At 49.1% G+C, this 18348-nt stretch overlaps 1 protein-coding gene across 3 annotated transcripts in view; it reads right to left on the minus strand.

Annotated features, from left to right (window-relative positions):
• Positions 1–18348, minus strand: part of prkcq (protein kinase C, theta) — a 142488-nt gene that overhangs the window by 40051 nt on the left and 84089 nt on the right. For all 3 annotated transcript variants that reach the window (XM_070897119.1, XM_070897118.1, XM_070897120.1), the window contains 6 exons: positions 10645–10807; positions 9618–9649; positions 9428–9513; positions 5197–5326; positions 2364–2473; positions 1376–1490 (listed from right to left, as the gene is read on the minus strand). In XM_070897119.1, coding sequence (XP_070753220.1) covers positions 1376–1490; positions 2364–2473; positions 5197–5326; positions 9428–9513; positions 9618–9649; positions 10645–10807 — 636 coding nt within the window. The remainder of the gene's footprint in view (positions 1–1375; positions 1491–2363; positions 2474–5196; positions 5327–9427; positions 9514–9617; positions 9650–10644; positions 10808–18348) is intronic.

Below are 18348 nucleotides of genomic sequence, written 5' to 3' on the forward strand. Positions count from 1 at the left end.
CATTGGTGGCCGTGCCTTCTGTTGCCTAGGCCCCAAGCTCTGGAACTCCCTGCCTAAACCTCTCCACTGCTCTACCTCTCTTTCCTCCTTTAAGACGCTCCTTAAAACCTACCTCTTTGACCAAGCTTTTGGTCACCTGCATTAATTTCTCCTTATGTGGCTTGGTGTCAAATCTTTTGCCTCATAATACTCCTGTGAAGCACCTTAGGATGTTTTACTACGTTAAAGGCGCTATATAAATTCAAGTTGTTGTTGGTGGGATGGGTCATTTCGAGTCCTAAACATGGACTTTGCCAAATGTACAGCACTTTGGGCAAAGTAGACTGATGCGTAGTCAGAATTCAGCTCTGATACTCAGCTCCAAGGTACACGTACATTCTGCCTAAAGTCAGTCACTCGTGAAATTTAAATTGTTGATAGGAACTCGGGAACAAGAGGAGGACATTCAGCCCCTTGAGCCTATTCCACCATTCGATGAGATCATGGAAGATCTGCGATCTAACTCCATATACTATAACTGGCCCTTTTAAGAGGGATAGCCAATCCCATCTAATATATCATGTGTCTGTTAAGACTCTATTACTTCAGAGGTTAAATAAAAAACTTTTCTAGAATGGCTCCTAAAGCAATATTCTGATTTTTCGATATTTAGGTTTTAGAGAAGGTTTATCTCTTTCGCAAATTACATGAATTCCACACCAGCGGCTGGATTTTCGGTTGGATTGTGCCTGTGTTAGCACCCCGGTGGGGCGGTAATGGGTCTGGAACTATTTAGCGCCCGGACGGCTAGTTTTCAGCGCTCCGCCGGGAAATTAGGCGGCGGTTTTGCGACGGTGTGGAGCAGTACCGCCCCGGGAGCGCCGCGCCGGTTTCGGCAGCGATGCGATATTCGCTCGGAGCGGCACCTGTAGCGCCCCCTAGTGAGACCGTCAGGGAAAGCTGGCGGGCAGAGCTGTCCCGGGGCGCGAAGGGAAGGAGTGATTGAGAAAGGTCAGTGAAACTGATATTTCTTTGGGGTTTTTTTTGCGATTCACCTTTATTTGGGGGGAGTACTTTTATCGGGACTGTTTTTTGTCCCGATTTTTTGTTATCGCAGGAAGGCCTCTCTCAGGGCGCTGCGAAGCTGACTCTTTAGCACGGGATATTCAGTCGCTCACCTGGCCCTAAGACAGGCGTGGAATATCTCCCTTCGCGCCCCGCCCCACTCTCAAGGCGCAGCAACCGAATTTTTTGGCTGCCGTCGCTAACCATTTCATGGCGCTAAATTTACCGCCCCGTCACCGTTAGCACCCTAACAAGCCTCCAACCGAATTTCCAGCCCCAGGAAAGCGTAAAATACGATGGTCTAGAAACATAGAAAATAGTGTTACAGTACCTCTCTTAACAGAGGCCGGGCCCTCTTCAACGTCTGTTGGCTTTTTGAGAACGCACTTGCTATTGTCGATAGGTCCTTCCCGACCTACCTCTTCATGATCACGCAAATTACGTGCCTGCATCAAAGGGACACATGAACAGGGTGTTATAGAATCGACGGCCCAGAGAAAAACCCGACACAGAATCTAGGATCATTCCCATTCACTCCGATACTCTAAACCCAGTGTCCCCAGCATGCCCATGTGCACCGCACTGTCGGAGGTGCCGTCTTTCGGATGAGATGTTAAACCGAGGCCCCGTCTGCTCCCTCAGTTGAATGTAAAAGATCCCAGGGCACTATTTTGAAGAAGAGCAGGGGAGTTATCCCCGGTGTCGTGGGGCCAATATTTATCCCTCTATCAACATCACTAAAACAGATTATCGGGTCATTATCACATCGCTGTGTGTGGGAGCTTGCTATGCGCAAATTGGCTGCCGCGTTTCCCACATTACAACAGCGACTACACTTCAAAAGTACCTCATTGGCTGCAAAGAGCTTTGAGATGTCCAGTGGTCATGAAAGGTGCTATATTTCTTTCTAATCTCTCCCATCCCTATCGGCGATTTGCTATCTGCAGACCTTGAGTGCATTTTTGGAGAAGTCCCAAATAAAACTAACATAATAATAAACAAGTGCATGTGAAAGAAGTATGTTTGCGTGCTGTTGCCTGAGATGGTTTCTTGGACTCTGAAAACGGTCAGTTCTGTGAACCCCACATAAAACAGATATTGCGTTCAAGTGAACCAAACACTTCTTTTCGAAACTAAGTTACTTGTACTGACTTTATTTTGCTGATATAGAAGGAACTGTTGTTTTGTGTTGAGCTGTGACCGTTCACCTAATGGAACAATAATCGATATTACTCAGACGGGAGCTACTTTGCATTTACTGACCTTTCACTCAGTGACGCAAGGCTGACTCAAAATGGTAATATCACTAGGATCCGTACCTGCTGCTTGCTCTCTATCTGAGCTAGCGCTTCAGCCATCATCTTCTGATTAACCCCGCACAGGTTTGCCACTTTGTTCTGGCACTTGTGATGAACATTCATGCAGCACTCTGGCAGAGAGACAAGCAGAACACAGTGGCATTACTTGGGGTACGGTGGCGTTGTGGTTATGCAGGAGCAGCTTGGAGGCCCCGGCCTGAATGAGAACACCAACGGCAGGTCAGCGCCATAAAAGGAGCGGAGGTGTGGTGGCCTGGGAGCAGCCTGGTGGTGTACCACGGCAAGGTACAGCGCGAGCTGGTGCAGGAGGGCGACGGCAGCGAAGAGAGACGTCAGCAAGGTCCAGGTCGGTGACTGGAGCGTGGGCAGACACAGCAGGAGCGGCGAGGTCGGGGCGAAGGAGCGGCGAGAGACTGTGGAGGGATGTGATTGGGGGGCCCAGGAGAGGCGTGAGTTCGGGGCCAGGGGCCCAGGGGGCAGCACGGGCCCAGCCCACACTGTGCGATATGTGTGTGCGCACTAGGTCCGTGCAGCAGAGCTGGTCTCCAGTCGTCTTGGTTAACCCTTGCCACTGGACCAAGGCCGAGCTCTGTCAAGCCCGTGTGGTGGCTGGTGTGCAACGGTCACCACACGTTAAAAAAATCCACGCCACAGGCATCTTCCACCCTTCAGGATGGAGCTCGGGATCTGGAATATTAGGTCCTTCATTGAAACACCTGTGAACTCATCCCTTTTTTGGCATGGAAGCAAGTCATCCTCGATACAAGGGACCGCCTATGATGATGATGATGATGTTACCAGACCAGTAATCCAGAGGCCTGGACTGATGATCCGCAGACACGGGGCCGGAAATTCGTCTCGGGCGATGGCGCGGAGCGGGCGCTATCGGAGCGGGCGCTATCGGTTACACTCCACGCCCGCTATTCACTTCCATTTTTGCGCCACTGCTCGCGATGACTTTCTCCGCGATGGGTTCAAACCCCAGCACGGCAGCTGGGGAATTTAAATTAATTCCATAAAATAGATCTGGAATAAAAAAAGGCTCGGGGCTTGAAATTCCCTCCCGCCCCTCTCGGTCGGCGGGGGCTGGGGTAACCTCTCTGGGGTTGGACCTTCTGGCGCAGCGCATCTGCCCTTTAACCTTCGGCCCGGTTCGCGACCCGCACGGCTTGCGCAGGCGTGGCCCCACGGTGACCTCGCGGGCCGCTGGCCAATTTCCACAACGGGGGGCGGGAAGGGGTCGCCGCCCTCTCCGATGATGTCATTGCCGGAGACGCAGCGGCCTGGGGCGCTACCTGCGGGACGCGGCGCTATTGCATTGGTGCTACTGTTAACTCGCGCGCAGTTTCACGGGAGCCGGCAGCGCCCCTCCCCCCTCCCCCCCCACCACCCTGGACGAAAACGGATACGCGTCCCGCTAGCAGTCCACAGAAGCGCAAACAGGAGGTGTACAACAGGGAACGTTCGTCCCCTTAGTGTCAGTAATGGCGACCATGAAACTGCCAGATTGTTGTAAAGACCCGGGGGGGTGATGCTGATTTTAATTGCAAATATTACACCCTTGTTCAAAAAAGGGTGTAAGGATAAACCCAGCAAGATGTTTCTCCTCGTCGGGGAGTCTAGAACTAGGGGGCAAAGTCTCACAATAAGGGGCCGCCCATTCAAGACGGAGATGAGGAGGAATTTCTTCTCTCAGAGGGTTGTGAATCTTTGGAATTCTCTGCCCCAGAGAGCTGTGGATGCTGAGTCATTGAATATATTGAGATAGACAGATTCTTGAACTGTAAGGGAGTCAAGGGTTATGGGGAGCGGGCGGGGAAGTGGAGTTGAGGCCAGGATCAGATCAGCCATGATCTGATTGAATGGCGGAGCAGGCTCGAGGGGCCGTATGGCCGACTCCTGCTCCTATTTCTTATGTTCTTATGATTCTAATCTGTCGACTGCCCTGACTACACTGAAAAACAGGGACGGTTGGCAGAAGACAATTGCAAATATAAAAATCTCCTGCCAACTCGATTTTCGAGCAGGCCTCGAAGTGGTGGCCTTATGTCAATATTGAAATCGAGGTTGTAGAACCCTGGCCCAAATTTCAGGCAGCAACGGGCAGAGCGCGTGCCGTGCACACTCCCTCCACTGGCATTGGGCGTGGAACAGCCCTACCAGAGGTCCTTAACCAACAACAACAACAAGTGTTTATATAGCGCCTTTAACGTAGTGAAACGTCCCGAGGCGCTTCACAGGAGTTAAATAATTTAACACCGAGCTGCATAAGTGGAAATTAGTGCAGGCTTGGTCAAAGAGGTAGGTTTTAAGGAGTGTCTTGAAGGAGGAAAGAGAGGTAGAGAGGCGGAGAGGTTTAGGGAGGGAGTTCCAGAGCTTGGGGCCCAGGCAACAGAAGGCACGGCCACCGATGGTGGAGCGATTACAATCAGGGATGCTCAAGAGGGCAGAATTAGAGGAGCGCAGATATCTCGGGGGGGGTTGTGGGGCCGGAGGAGATTACAGAGATAGGGAGCGGCAAGGGCCATGGAGGGATTCGAAAACAAGGATGAGAGTTTTGAAATCGAGGCGCTGCTTGACCTGAAGCCAATGTCGGTCAGCGAGCACAGGGGGGGGTGATGGGTGAGCGGGACTCGGTGCGAGTTAGGACACGAGGGCAGCCGAGTTTTGGATCAGCTCGAGTTTACGTCGGGTAGAATGTGGGCGGCTGGCCAGGAGTTAAAGGGAACCGCTGAGGAAACAGCAGAGGAAAGGTTTATAAAAAGATTTATTTTTGGGGGGCCAGGAGGAGCATGGATGCTGCAACCATGGTGCCTGCTATCCCTATATTTACCTTCACACTTTAACCCTTGCCTTGCCAACCCCCACAGCAGGGTGCCACAGTGCTCACAAAACGTTGGGCTCTTATAGTTGTAGACTTTAAACCTGTGGGGCATGTCTATCTTAAACCGCTCCTTGTGAAACTGGAAAGCAAAAGAGATGGCAGGTGGTTAGTGGAATGCTTAAGAGAACAGCCAATGTGATTAAAATACAGTGGCCGCATAACATGGAACAGTACGCCGATACTGACTGACTTCTGTGGGCAAAAATGGCAAGATTTAGGTGTGGGGTTTGACCACTGACTACAGGTCGGCTTCAGTCAATATTGTACAGTCAAGTAGAAAAGGGTTAGGTTGGAAAGGCTGAGCTGACTCAAAAATGGGTTGATTCCACAGATCGAAGACCAACTCAACTTTTCCTTGCCAAATGTCACAACTTTTTTTACATTTTCCGTTAGCGTAAACAACAATTTAGTTTCCTCTCGCAAGATGTTGCCAGTATCGTTGTAGATTCTCGTGTCAGGGTTTCATGAAGAGAGGGCGGTTAGTGTCTGTAATGTATTTGCTTCATGGGTTCTTTGGATAAGAACTCATAGCAACACATTGCGATTAAGAACTAGCTGTTTTTTTTAAGCAAAGGTTTAACAATCACACTACACATTACCAGTTCATTCACCGGGCTCACAACCACCTGCCTCATCGTGGATCCCCCGAACCCAACTGGCTGGGGTTTTATTGAGTCTTATAAACGTCACGAGACTGGCTAAACCGCTCCCAACTCAACAGCTCTACAACTCTTTTGTTGAAAACTTAAATTAAGTGCCCCCTTTTGATAAGGGCACTTGAACCCACAAATTAACAATATTAAACTTTAACAAAACCTTAAATCAAATTAAAATTTGATGATGCACTCCAGTCCCTCCGGCGCCCACCTCTCGCGGAAGGCCGCGAGTGTACCGGTGGACACCATGTGCTCCATCTGCAGGGACACCCTGGCTCGAATGTAACCGCAGAAGAGAGGCAGGCAGTCGGGCTGAACGGCCCCCTCAACCGCCTGCTGCCTGGACCAGTTAATAGCCCCCTTGGCCATGCCCAGGAGCAGTCCTATGAGGAAGCCTTCTAACCTGCCCACTCCCCTCCACACCAAAGATGAGGAGTGTGGGACTGAAGTGCAACCAGAATTTGAGGAACAGCCCCTTCAAATATTGGAACGGGGCTGCAACCTCACACACTCCACATAAACATGGAACACGGACTTTTCCAGACCGCAGAAATTACAGTCGTCAACAGCTCTACAACTCTGTGAGCATCCTCACAGGTGAATACATTACGGTGCCCATTGTTGAGGGTGAGAGAGGGTGCAGGCCTACAGGAGGCCTGATCCAGTATCTAGAGGCCAGACTGGAGAACAGACCTTGGTCTGGAAGTTGTTCTGATTTAATATTAGTCAAGGGGAGTTGGTATTAGGGACAAGTGCCTATGTTTCTGCGTAAAGAATGACTTGTTTATGGAAGGTCGCGTTTGGCTAACTTGATTGAAGTTTTTGAGGAGGTAACCAGGAAGGTCGATGAGGGCAATGCGCTTGATGTAGTGTATATGGATTTCCGCAAGGCTTTTGACAAGGTCCTACATGGCAAGCTGGTCATGAAAGTAAAAGCCCACGGGATCCAGGGCCAAGTGGCAAGTTGGATCCAAAGTTGGCTCAGTGGCAGGAAGCAAAGGGTAATGGCCGATGGGTGTTTTTGTGACTGGAAGGCTGTTTCCAGTGGGGTTCCACAGGGCTCAGTGCTAGACTTCAATGTCGGGGGCATGATTAAGAAGTAAAAGAAAATGGCATGGATACGATGGACTGAATGGTCTCCTCCTGGCCGTAAATTTCTATGATTTGCTGCCCGTTTGTCGAAATGAGGCAGAGTCTCAGACCTGGTTATTCATTAGTTGTGAGATTAAGGCCTTGCTTTAAAAATATTTAATTAATCTCCAGTGGTCTTTAAGCAATGGACGATTTTACAGGAGTACCCTCCTGGTGAGGAGCCTTTCCTGCTGGGGAGCACAGATCGGGAAATTGCAGGCCATTCCTCGTGTCCATTAAAAATAGATTGTAAGTTGTGGTGAGCGCAGCCTACTTTCCAGACGTGTGTGAGTTCAGAAAATTGGTCCTTTAACGTGAGAGACACAAACCACCAGCTCAATGTTCGCAAAGTGATGTCCAGTTAATGGGCGAGTGTGCACCGATCGAAAAACATACTTTCTTTTTGTACATAGAATTTACAGAGCAGAGACATTCGGCTGGAGTTTATGTTCCACACCAGCCTCCACTCACCCTACTTCAACTCCCCCTATACGCATACCCTTCTAGTCCTTTCTCCCTCATGTACTAAACTAGCCTCCACCTTAAAGGTTCCGTATTCTCACCACTAAACACTTTAGTGAGGCAACAATCAAAATGCCAACTTGAAAAACATTCCCCCCCACCCCGCTATAGTTTTTGTACAGCCAACTTCCTTTTAGGCTCATTCGTGGTCTGCTTTGATGATGAAAACTCACTTTTAGAGTGGAAGCAAGTCTTCCTCGATTTCGAGGGACTGCCCATGATGATGATGCTCGTTAATAACTGCCGATTCTATTGAACACCACTCAAACTTTCCAGAGGGTTAGGATTATTTTCACTAACAGCAATGGTTGCGGGTTTATACTAAGAGATACATCTATTAGACAATATGTAACTGAGTGGAAACATGGGATCCTAGAACGGTTACAGCACGGAAGGAGGCCATTCGGCCCGTCGAGCCCGTGCCGGCTCTCTGCAAGAGCACCTCAGCCAGTCCCACTCCCCCTGCCCTTTCCCCGTAGCCCTGCACATTCTTTTCCTTCAGGTACTTATCCAACTCCCTTTTGAAAGCCACGATCGAGTCTGCCTCCAGCACCCTCTCAGGCCGTGCATTCCAGATCCTAACCACTCGCTGCATAAAAAAGTTTTCCTCATGTCGCCTTTAGTTCTTCTGCCAATCGCCTTAAATCTGTGTCCTCTGGTTCTCGACCCTTCCACCAATGGGAACAGTTTCTCCCTATCTACTCTGTCCAGACCCCTCATGATTTTGAACACCTCGATCAAATCTCCTCTCAACCTTCTCTGCTCCAAGGAGAACAACCCCAGCTTCTCCAGTCTCTCCCCGTCACTGAAGTCCCTCATCCCTGGAACCATTCTCGTCAATCTTTTCTGCTCCCTCTTCACACCCTTCCTAAAGTGCGGTGCCCAGAATTGGACACAATACTCCAGTTGAGGCCGATCCAGTGTTTTATAAAGGTTCATCATAACCTCCTTGCTTTTGTACTCTGTGCCTCTATTTATGAAGCCCAGGATCACGTAAGCTTTTTTAACCGCTTTCCCAACCTGCCCTGCCACCTTCAACAATTTGTGCACACATACCCCCAGGTCTCTCTGTTCATGCACCCACTTTAGAATTGTACCCTTTAGTTTATATTGCCTCTCCTCATTCTAGTTTGAGAAATGAGGAAATGGAGCACTCGCTGTGTAACATTGTAAATATATAAATCATTTATATATCATTGCAGGGTGGGTTGTGCAATTAGTCAGATATTTAGTCGGGCATTGACAGAGGAGATATTATTGATGCTGAGGGGAGTGTAGCGCAGATTTAATGTTGTAGGTGTTAAGCTGTTACAACCAATACAGCTTTCTGGTAATAACCCTTGGTGAAGGTTACTTGATTTGAACTCAGCTACCAACATGTGCTAATTCTCTGTCCCTTATTGTCATCTGTGGCTCAGTGGGTAGCACTCTCACCTCTGGGTCAGAGTGTTGGGGTTTGGGTCCCACTCCACGGACTTGAGCATATAAATTCAGCCTGACACTCCCAGTGCAGTGTTGAGGGAATGCTGCATTGTCAGAGGTGCTGTCTTTTGGGTGAAATGTTAAACTCAGGCCCCGTCTGCTCTCTCAGGTGGATGCAAAAGATCCCATGGCACTATTTCAAAGAAGAGCAAGGGTATTTATCCCCGGTGTCCTGGGGCCAATATTTATCCCTTGATCAACATAACAAAAACAGATTATCCGGTCATTATCACATTGTGGGAGTTTGCTGTGTGCAAATTGGCTGCCCCGTTTCCCACATTATAACAGTGACTGCACTCCAAAAGTACTTCATTGGCTGTAAAACGGTTTAAGATGTTCGGTGGTTGTGAAAGGTGCTATATAAGTGCAAGTCTTTCTTTCTTACGTACAATGGTTTCCCTGCTGTTCACCGCTGATCCCGTACACTTGGCTATTATTTTATCAATGCACTTCTTGTGAATTGCAGCGTTGCACTCTGGAAGGTAAACAGAAGTCGCGAATTAATGTGTTCAAACTCACAGCAAGCTAGCAATGTCAACATTTGAATGAGAGTTATTTTGAAAATGGTAAAGAACCTACGTCTGCATTGGTAACCTTGCTTGTTCAATCCCCTGAAAGAAACAAGAATGAGTACAATTCAACCATTCATTTTATTTTTGTTGGTCATTTGGTACGTCTGAAACACACACATAGAAAATCATGTCTAAACCCGCGCAGGTAGAGTCCTTGTTTGCCTGGTGTGGAATACTAATAATAATGTTCAGTGTCAGACATCCAGTTATTATAAACACAATTTCACACAGTCTGGTTAACCCTTGTCACTGGATAAAGGCCTCGCTCTGTTGAGCCCATGTGGTGGCTGATGTGCAACGGTCACCACATGTTAAAAAAATCCACGCACAGGCATCTTCCACCCCCTTCAACTGGAGTTCAGGACTGGAACATCGGGTCCTTCATTGAAGCATCTGTGAACTCATGTGGAAGTAAGTCATCCTCACTCGAGGGACTGTCTATGATGATTGGGGGGGGGGGGGGTATGGAATGTACACTTCCTTCTCAATGGGATAACCCAGGTCTTGGAACAGAGAAGGCTGAGGGGAGACTTTATTGAGGTGCATAAAATTATGAGGGGCCTAGATAGAGTGGATTCGGAAGAACCTATTTCCCTTAGCAGAGAGGTCAATAACCAGGGGGGCATAGATTTAAAGTAATTGGTAGAAGGATTAGAGGGGAGTTGAGGAGAACTTTCTTCACCCAGAGGGTTGTGGGGGTCTGGAACTCACTGCCTGAAAGGGTGGTAGAGGCAGAAACCCTCACTGCAGTTATAAAATACTTGGATATGCGCTTGAAGTGCCGTAAGAGTCTTCCTTAGCGCTCCGCCCCACACTCAGGGCCCAGCTGCCCAATTTTGCTGACTTGAGGCGCAAACCTTTCTCCGGGCGGTATCAGGACTGTCCCGCTGCCATTAACGCCCCGAAATCCTAAAAGCCGAAAGTCCAGCCAGAAGAATCTACGCGAGCTTACCGTACATATCTTATTTTTAACAGTGAATTACAGGAACATTCATTACCGCCTTTACAGCGTGAGGGAAATGAAAGATAAATACCACACAAACTCATGGCAGACGGAGCAGAATGTGGGCTGAGGGAAGAATGTGGCGGTAAACTCGTGACACTTGACATTGTGAACTTTGGCCTGCTTGATGGCTCCTCGGCGCTGGTGTAGTGTGAACAAGCCTTCTGTTTCACCTTCTGCACTGCCTTTGTTTTCTGGTGGAAGGAAAGCCAGATGTCAATCATTACACGCGCTGCAGAAATCACACCGACCTCTCTGGACGGGCTGTCAGAGCAATGAACGACTTTCCTTCAGCGGCACTGAGTCAGTGGGTCGGACTCTGGGCACAAAGTACGCCACTGGTTTAAATTGTACAGCAACAGTTTTCTATCTACAACAGCAACAACCAACGCTTGTATTTAAGCGAATAAAAACACAAATTGCTGGAAATCTCAGCGTGTCGGGCAGCATCTGTGGAGAGAGAAACAGAGTTAACGTTTTGGGTGGATGACCCTTCGTCAGAACTGGCGAATGTTCGAAGTTAACACATTCTTCAAGAGCACTGAAAGGGGGAGGTGAGGAGACCTTCAGTGCTCCTTCAGAATTTGTTAATTTTGAACATCCACCAGTTGTGACAAAGGGTCACCGCCCCGAAACATTAACTCTGTTTCTCTCCCCACAGATGCTGCCTGACCCGCTGAGATTTCGAGCAGTTTCTGTTTTTATTTCAGATTCCAGCATCCGCAGTATTTTGCTTTTGTATACGTGCATTTAGGTGTCAGCTGTGGCTCAGTGGGCAGCACTCTCGCCTCTGAGTCCGAAGGTTGTGAGTTCAAGTCCCACTCCAGGAACATGAGCATATACATCTAGGCTGACACCCCAGGGGAGTGCTGCACTGTCGGAGGTGCCGTCTTTTGGATGAGACGTTAAACCGAGGCCCTGTCTGCTCTCTCAGGTGGACGTAAAAGATCCCATGGCACTATTTTGAAGAAGAGCAGAGGTTATCTCCCCAGTGTCCTGGGGCCAATATTTATCCCTCAATCAACATCACTAAAACAGATTATCACACTGCTGTTTGTGGGAGCTTGCTGTGCGCAAATTGGCTGCTGCGTTTCCCATATTACAACAGTGACTACACTCATTGGCTGCAAAGCGCTTTGAGACGTCCAGTGGTCGTGAAAGGCACTATATAAATCCAAGTCATTCCTTACTTTTAGTGCATTTAACGCAGTAAAACGTCCCGGGGGCCTTGAGCCAAAAACGCTTGATCGATTTGACCAAAATGCTACCACGCACCTCTCCTTTAACTTTTGCCCCACGAGCGGATCGCGGCCTGGTTCGCGACCCGCAAGGCGGGCGTGAACATCGCCTGCGGCGTCCTCACGGGGCGTTACCCAACTTACGCGCCGGGGGCGAAAGCGGGTCGCTGCGCGTGGCGATGACGCCACCATCGCCGGCCGGTGCAGCGGCCCGAGGGGTTACCGGTGGGAGCGGGGCGCTGCTGGCTTGTGCCTCCGCTAACTCCTGCGCAATCCTGCGAGAGGCAGTCGCTGCCTCTGCGCCCCGGACGAGAATTAGTTGCCGCCCCGTTACCGGCCCCCGGAGGTGCGAATGGGAGGCGCAAACAATGCGAATTTCTCCACCCTTAAGTCTGCATTGGGACACAAATCTGTGCATTCTTCACAATCAGAACAGGCGAACGCCAACTATGGTGCAACTTGTAACACAATAAACACTTCCGCAAAACTTCTGTGCCACTCTGAATAAAAGCCACACAATTTATCACAGGGGACTTATCCACCTTTAGTCCCATTATTTATCGAGTACTTCTTCTTTAGTGACAGTGATTGTTTTAAGTCCCTCCCTATAGCCCCTTGATTATCCACTATTGGAATGTTTTTAGTGTCTTCTACCGTGAAGACCGATACAAAATATTTGTTCAACGTCTCTGCCATGTCCCTCTTCCCCATTACAAATTCCCCAGTCTCATCCTCTAGGGGACCAACATTTACTTTAGCCACTCTTTTCCTTTTTATGTACCTGTAGAAACTCTTACTATCTGTTTTTATATTTTTTGCTAGTTTACTTTCATAATCCATCTTCCCTCTCGTTATTATTTTTTTAGTTGTTCTTTGCTGGTTTTTTAAAGTTTCCCAGTCCTCTGGCCTCTCACTAATCTTGCCCACTTTGTATTCCCTTGTTTTCAATTTGATACCATCCCTTAGTTCCTTAGTTAGCCACGGGTGGTTATCCCTTCTCTTAAAATCTTTCCTTCTCATTGGAATATATTTTTGTTGAGAGATATGAAATATCTCCTTAAATGTTTGCCACTGCTCATCGACCGTCTTACACTTTAATCTATTTCCCAGTCCACTTTAGACAACTCTGTCTTCATACCTTTGTAGTCTCCTTTATTTAAGTATAGGACACTAGTTTGAGATCCAACTTTCTCACCCTTCAACTGAATTTGAAATTCAACCAATCACTCTTTCCTAGAGGATCCTTTACTACGAGATTATTTATTAATCCTGTCTCATTACCAGATGTAAGATTGCCTGCTCCCTGGTTTGTTCCGCAACGTACTGTTCAAGGAAACTATCCCAGATACACTCTTTGAACTCTTCCTCAAGACTACCTTGGCCAATTTGATTTGTCCAATCAATATGAAGATTAAAATCGCCCATGATTATTGCCGTACCTTTCTTGCAAGCCTCCATTATTTCTTGATTTATACTCTGTCCAACAGTGTAGCTACTGTTAGGGGGGCCTAGAGACTACACCCACCAGTGAATTTTCCCCTTATTATTCCTTATCTCCACCCAAACTGATTCTACATCTTGATCTCTGAGCCAATATCGTTTCTCACTAACGCATTGATCTCATCCTTTATTAACAGAGCTCCCTCACCACCTTTTCCTTTCTGTCTATCCTTCCAAATTGTCAAATACCCCATAATATTTAGTTCCCAGCCTTGGTCACCTTGCAACCACGTCTCTGTAATGGCTATCAGATCATACCCATTTGTATCTGTGCCGTTAACTCATCTATTTTGTTACGAATGCTGCGTGCATTCAGATAAAGAGCTTTTAAATTTGTTTTTTTTACCATTTTTTCCTGCTTTGACCCCACATTCTGATACACTTTATGTTTATACATTCTGTCCCTTCCTGTCACGCTCTGGTTATCATTTCCCCCAGTGCTACCCTGCTCTATTGCCTTCTCCTTGTTCTTTGACTTTTTAAATATCTGCTCACCTGAACACTCCCTCCCACTATTTAGTTTAAAGCCCTCTCTACAGCCCTAGTTATTTGATTTGCCAGGACCCTAGTCCCAGCACAGTCTAAGGGAAGCCCGTCCCAACAGAACAGCTCCCTCTTACCCCAGTACTGGTGCCAGTGCCCCATGAACCAAAACCCATTTCTCCCACGACCAGTCTTTGAGCCACGTGTTTAACTCTCTGATCTTATTTACCCTATGCAAATTTGCTCGTGGCTCAGGTAATAATCCAGAGATTATTACCTTTGTGGTTCTGCTTTTTAATTTGGCCCCGAGCTGCTCATAATTCCTCAGCAGAACCTCTTTCTTTGTCCAACTATGTCGTTGGTACTCACGTGGACCACGACAACTGGATCTTCCCCCTCCCACTCCAAGTTCCTCTTCAGCCCAGAGGAGATGTCCGTAACCCTGGCACCGGGCAACACAGCCTTCGGGACTCACGCTCCCGGCTGCATGGAACCGTATCTTTCCCCCTCATGATACTGTCCCCTACCACTACCAGTTCTGGTTTGTTGGACACTTGACCAAAGGCCTTTTTTAAACTGTGTTTTGTTATTCCCTGCAACGACAAGCCACAATTATTTTTTTTTAACTATTACAGTTTTTCTTTCTTCGTGTACAGGAATCTCAAAGTCATTGACTGTAGTCCTGTGCCCATGTGCGTCCTGTGTTGCTAAAGTAACCAAAAGCTTATATTTGAAAAGTTGATAACTTGAGGCAGCTTTCAGTGTATCATTCTGACATTTTCTTAGATTATTTAAAATAAAAATGGCAGACAGCCAGAGTGTTTCGTGACATTATGAAAAGGAAGAAAATGTTTTCTTTAGTGCAATGAATAGCTCCTACCATTCAATATACATGTCTGGAAGCCTACCTTTCACTCCACAATAGCAATAGGGCTGGTGGCCGCCCCCTCCTCCTGTACCTGAATGGTGTAGCCCGAGTCTCCCCCGAAATTGGGCCGCTGGACTAAGTGAGAGAGCCAACCTGTGCAGGGGATGCAGGGTCGGACTGCTGCTAGCGTAGCAGAGGACCTCAGGTGAGTGGGTCCAGGGGTCAAAGAGCGATTATCAAACAAAATTTGACACTGAGCCACATAAGGAGATATTAGGGACAGGCGACCAAAAGCTTGGTCAAAGAGGTAGGATTTAAGAGGCATCTTAAAGGAGAAAAGAGAAGTGGAGAGATGGAGATTTAGGGAGGGAATTCAACCCCGTGACCCCTGGACCCACTCACCCACTCTCAGGGGTAGGGTCTGGAAGTCGTGCAGGTTGGGTCGAGGGTCGGATTGGGGGTCGCAGGGGTCGGGTCCGGGGTCGGATTGGGGGTCGCAGGGGTCGGGTCCAGGGTCGGATTGGGGGTCGCAGGGGTCGGGTCAAGGGTTTGCAGGGGTCAGGTCAGGATGTCGCAGGGGTCGAGTCAGGGGGTCGCGTCAGGGGGTCGCAGGGGTCGGGTCCAGGGGTCGCAGGGGTCGGGTCAGGGGGTTACCGGGGTCAGGTCAGGGTGTCGCAGGGGTCGGGTCAGGGGGGGCGCAGGGGTCGGGTCAGGGGGTCGCAGGGGTCGGTTCCGGGGGTCAGGTCCAGGGGTTGCAGCGGTCGTGTCCGGGGGTCGCAGGGGTCGGGTCCAGGCTCGGATTGGAGGTTACAGGGGTCGGGTCAGGGGGTCGCAGGGGTCGGTTCCGGGGGTCAGGTCCGGGGGTCGCAGCGGTCGTGTCCGGGGGTCGCAGGGGTCGGATCCAGGCTCGGATTGGGGGTTACAGGGGTCGGGTCAGGGGGTCGCAGGGGTCAGGTCAGGGTGTCGTAGGGGTCGGGTCACGGGGTCGCAGGGGTTGGGTCCGTGGGTCACAGGGCTCGGGTCCAGGGGTTGCAGGCATCGGGTCCGGGGGTCGCAGGGGTCAGGTCCGGGGGTCGCAGGGGTCGTGTCCGGGAGTCGCAGGGGTCGGGTCCGGAGGTCGCAGGGGTCAGGTCCGGGGGTCGCAGGGGTCAGCGGGGGAGCTTGGGGCTGGAAGTGGACGCTGGGCGTGGGGGAGGGGGGAGCAGGTGCAATCGGTTCCTTTACTGTGGCTCCACATTCAGATAACCGACTTACCTTTTTGGTTTGGCTCAGCAGGTGATCCCCAGGATGGCAAACCAACCTTGGAGAGGGGGCCTCAAACAAGGTGTTAGGTCCCTTATTTGCCTGGGAAAAGGATCTAACGCCTGTTTCAAGCTTGGGTTAAGGACGCATATCTTTTGTCCTTACCCAGTATGGCGAAGGGTGTACGTCCGAATGGGAATGTACACGGCCTTCCTTCCCGCCATATGGGGGCCTTAGCGGTCTAAGGGAAAAAAACAATTTCAAGGGCAGAGGAAAGGACGTTGATACAGATACAGATACAAACGGTATGACAGGCCCACGCTGAGGTAGGGAGATAATACGGGAGACAAGATGGCCGGGGGGGGGGGTGGGGGGAGCACAAAGTTGTAGAATCATGGATACATAAACAACAACTTGCATTCCCATAACAGACCCATCTAAAGAAAGACTTACATTTATATAGCACCTTTCCTGCACACTGGTGTCTCAAAGCGCTTTACAGCCAATGAAGTACTTTTGAAGTGTAGTCACTGTTGTAATGTGGGAAACGCGGCAGCCAATTTGCACACAGCAAGCTCCCACAAACGGCAATGTGATAATGACCCAGATAATCTATCTTACCGATGTTGATCGGTGGAGAAATATATTGGCCCCAAGACACCAGGGATAACGCCCCTGCTCTTCTTCAAAACAGTGCCATGGGATCTTTTACATCCACCTGAGAGAGCAGACAAGGCCTCGGTTTAACGTCTCAGCTGAAAGACAGCACCTACAACAGTGCAGCACTCCCCTCAGCACTGCAGTGTCTGCCTAGATCTTTGTGCTCACGTCCCTGGAGTGGGACTTGAACCCACAACTTTCTGACTCAGAGGCAAGGGTGCTGACCACTGAGCCACAGGCTGACACACCTAGAAGAACATCTCAGAGTGCTTCACAAGGTGGAGGGGCGAATGTCAAGTAAGAGCTGGAGAAACTAAGGGGTGCCGGGGGAGGGGGCAATGGCGGAGAGAGCCATAAGCATGGTTAAAGTGGGTTTTAACAGGTTATGAAAGAAGGGAGAGATAGGCAAGAAAAAGTGAGAAAGACTGTGAGACAGATATAGAGACCATTAGAAAACTGTGTGAAAGGCTGAAAGTATTAGACGAGCGAGGAGACAGATACCAATCTAGAAAGCTAAAAAATAGATTAAAAAAGCTGAAACAGGCAGGGCCCAAAAAACAGATGGCTCAAATACAATCTTGAGTACGGACCAATAAGTGAACACAAATAGCGACACTGGATGTGAAGGGGTATGTTAGAAGGGAAGTATCACCAGAGGCGACATGAGGAAAACCTTTTTTCATGCAACGAGTGGTTAGGATTTGGAACATAAGAACATAAGAACGCACTGCCTGAGAGGGCGGTGGATACAGATTCAATAGTCACCTCCTATTGGATAAATACTTGAAGGAGAAAAAATGGCCGGGATATGGGGACAGAGCGGAGGAGGGGGACTGACTGGATTGCTCTTCGAAAGAGCCGGCGCAGACTCGATGGGCCGAATGGCCTCCTTCTGTGCTGTACTATTCTATGACTCCATGGTAAAATGTTCTACAGGAGTCGTGAGATGCAATGAAATGCTCACTTAAAAACAATTTTACAAAAACTTAGCAAAAAACCTTGTGATTCAGTCATGTGAAAATCACTTGACACCAATAGGGTCACACACGTGGCGACATTTTCACAGTTGGGTATTTTGGGGCATTCCATTGTGGAACTGAACCTCTCTGGCAAAAACCCCTCTGTACAGATCGAAGGCCCCTTTAAATGGAGTTCATAGTCATGCTGCCCACTTCCATCAGCTGATTTCTAGTTTGCAACATTGACGCTGGCAGCGGTAAACGTGACTGCAGGGAACATCGTTAACCGAATGACCATTCATTCCGGTGACTCATATTAGACTCAACTGTCTACGGGTTGTGATCTATTTAACGGATGCATCTTCTCACAGGAAGTTATATCTGTGACTTGGATCAAGGACCGCACTTTTCTAGATTTGTACAGTTGGGGAGAAGGAAAGACTTGCATTTATATCGCGCCTTTCACGACCACCGGACGTCCCAAAGTGCTTTACAGCCCGTAAAGTACTTTTGGGAGTGTAGTCACTGTTGTAATGTGGGAAACGCGGCAGCCAAGTTGCACACAGCAAGCTCCCACAAACAGCAACGCGATAATGACCAGATTACTTGTTTCAGTGATGAATATTGGCCCCAGGACACTGGGGATAACTCCCCTGCTCTTCTTCAAAATAGTGCCATGGGATCTCTTACATCCACCTGAGAGAGCAGACGGGGCCTCGGTTTAACATCTCATCTAAAGCCAGCACCTCCGACAGTGCAGCACTCCCTCAGTACTGCACTGGGAG

The sequence above is a fragment of the Pristiophorus japonicus genome, chromosome 13, assembly GCF_044704955.1.
Source record: "Pristiophorus japonicus isolate sPriJap1 chromosome 13, sPriJap1.hap1, whole genome shotgun sequence".
Lineage (NCBI taxonomy): Eukaryota > Metazoa > Chordata > Chondrichthyes > Pristiophoridae > Pristiophorus > Pristiophorus japonicus.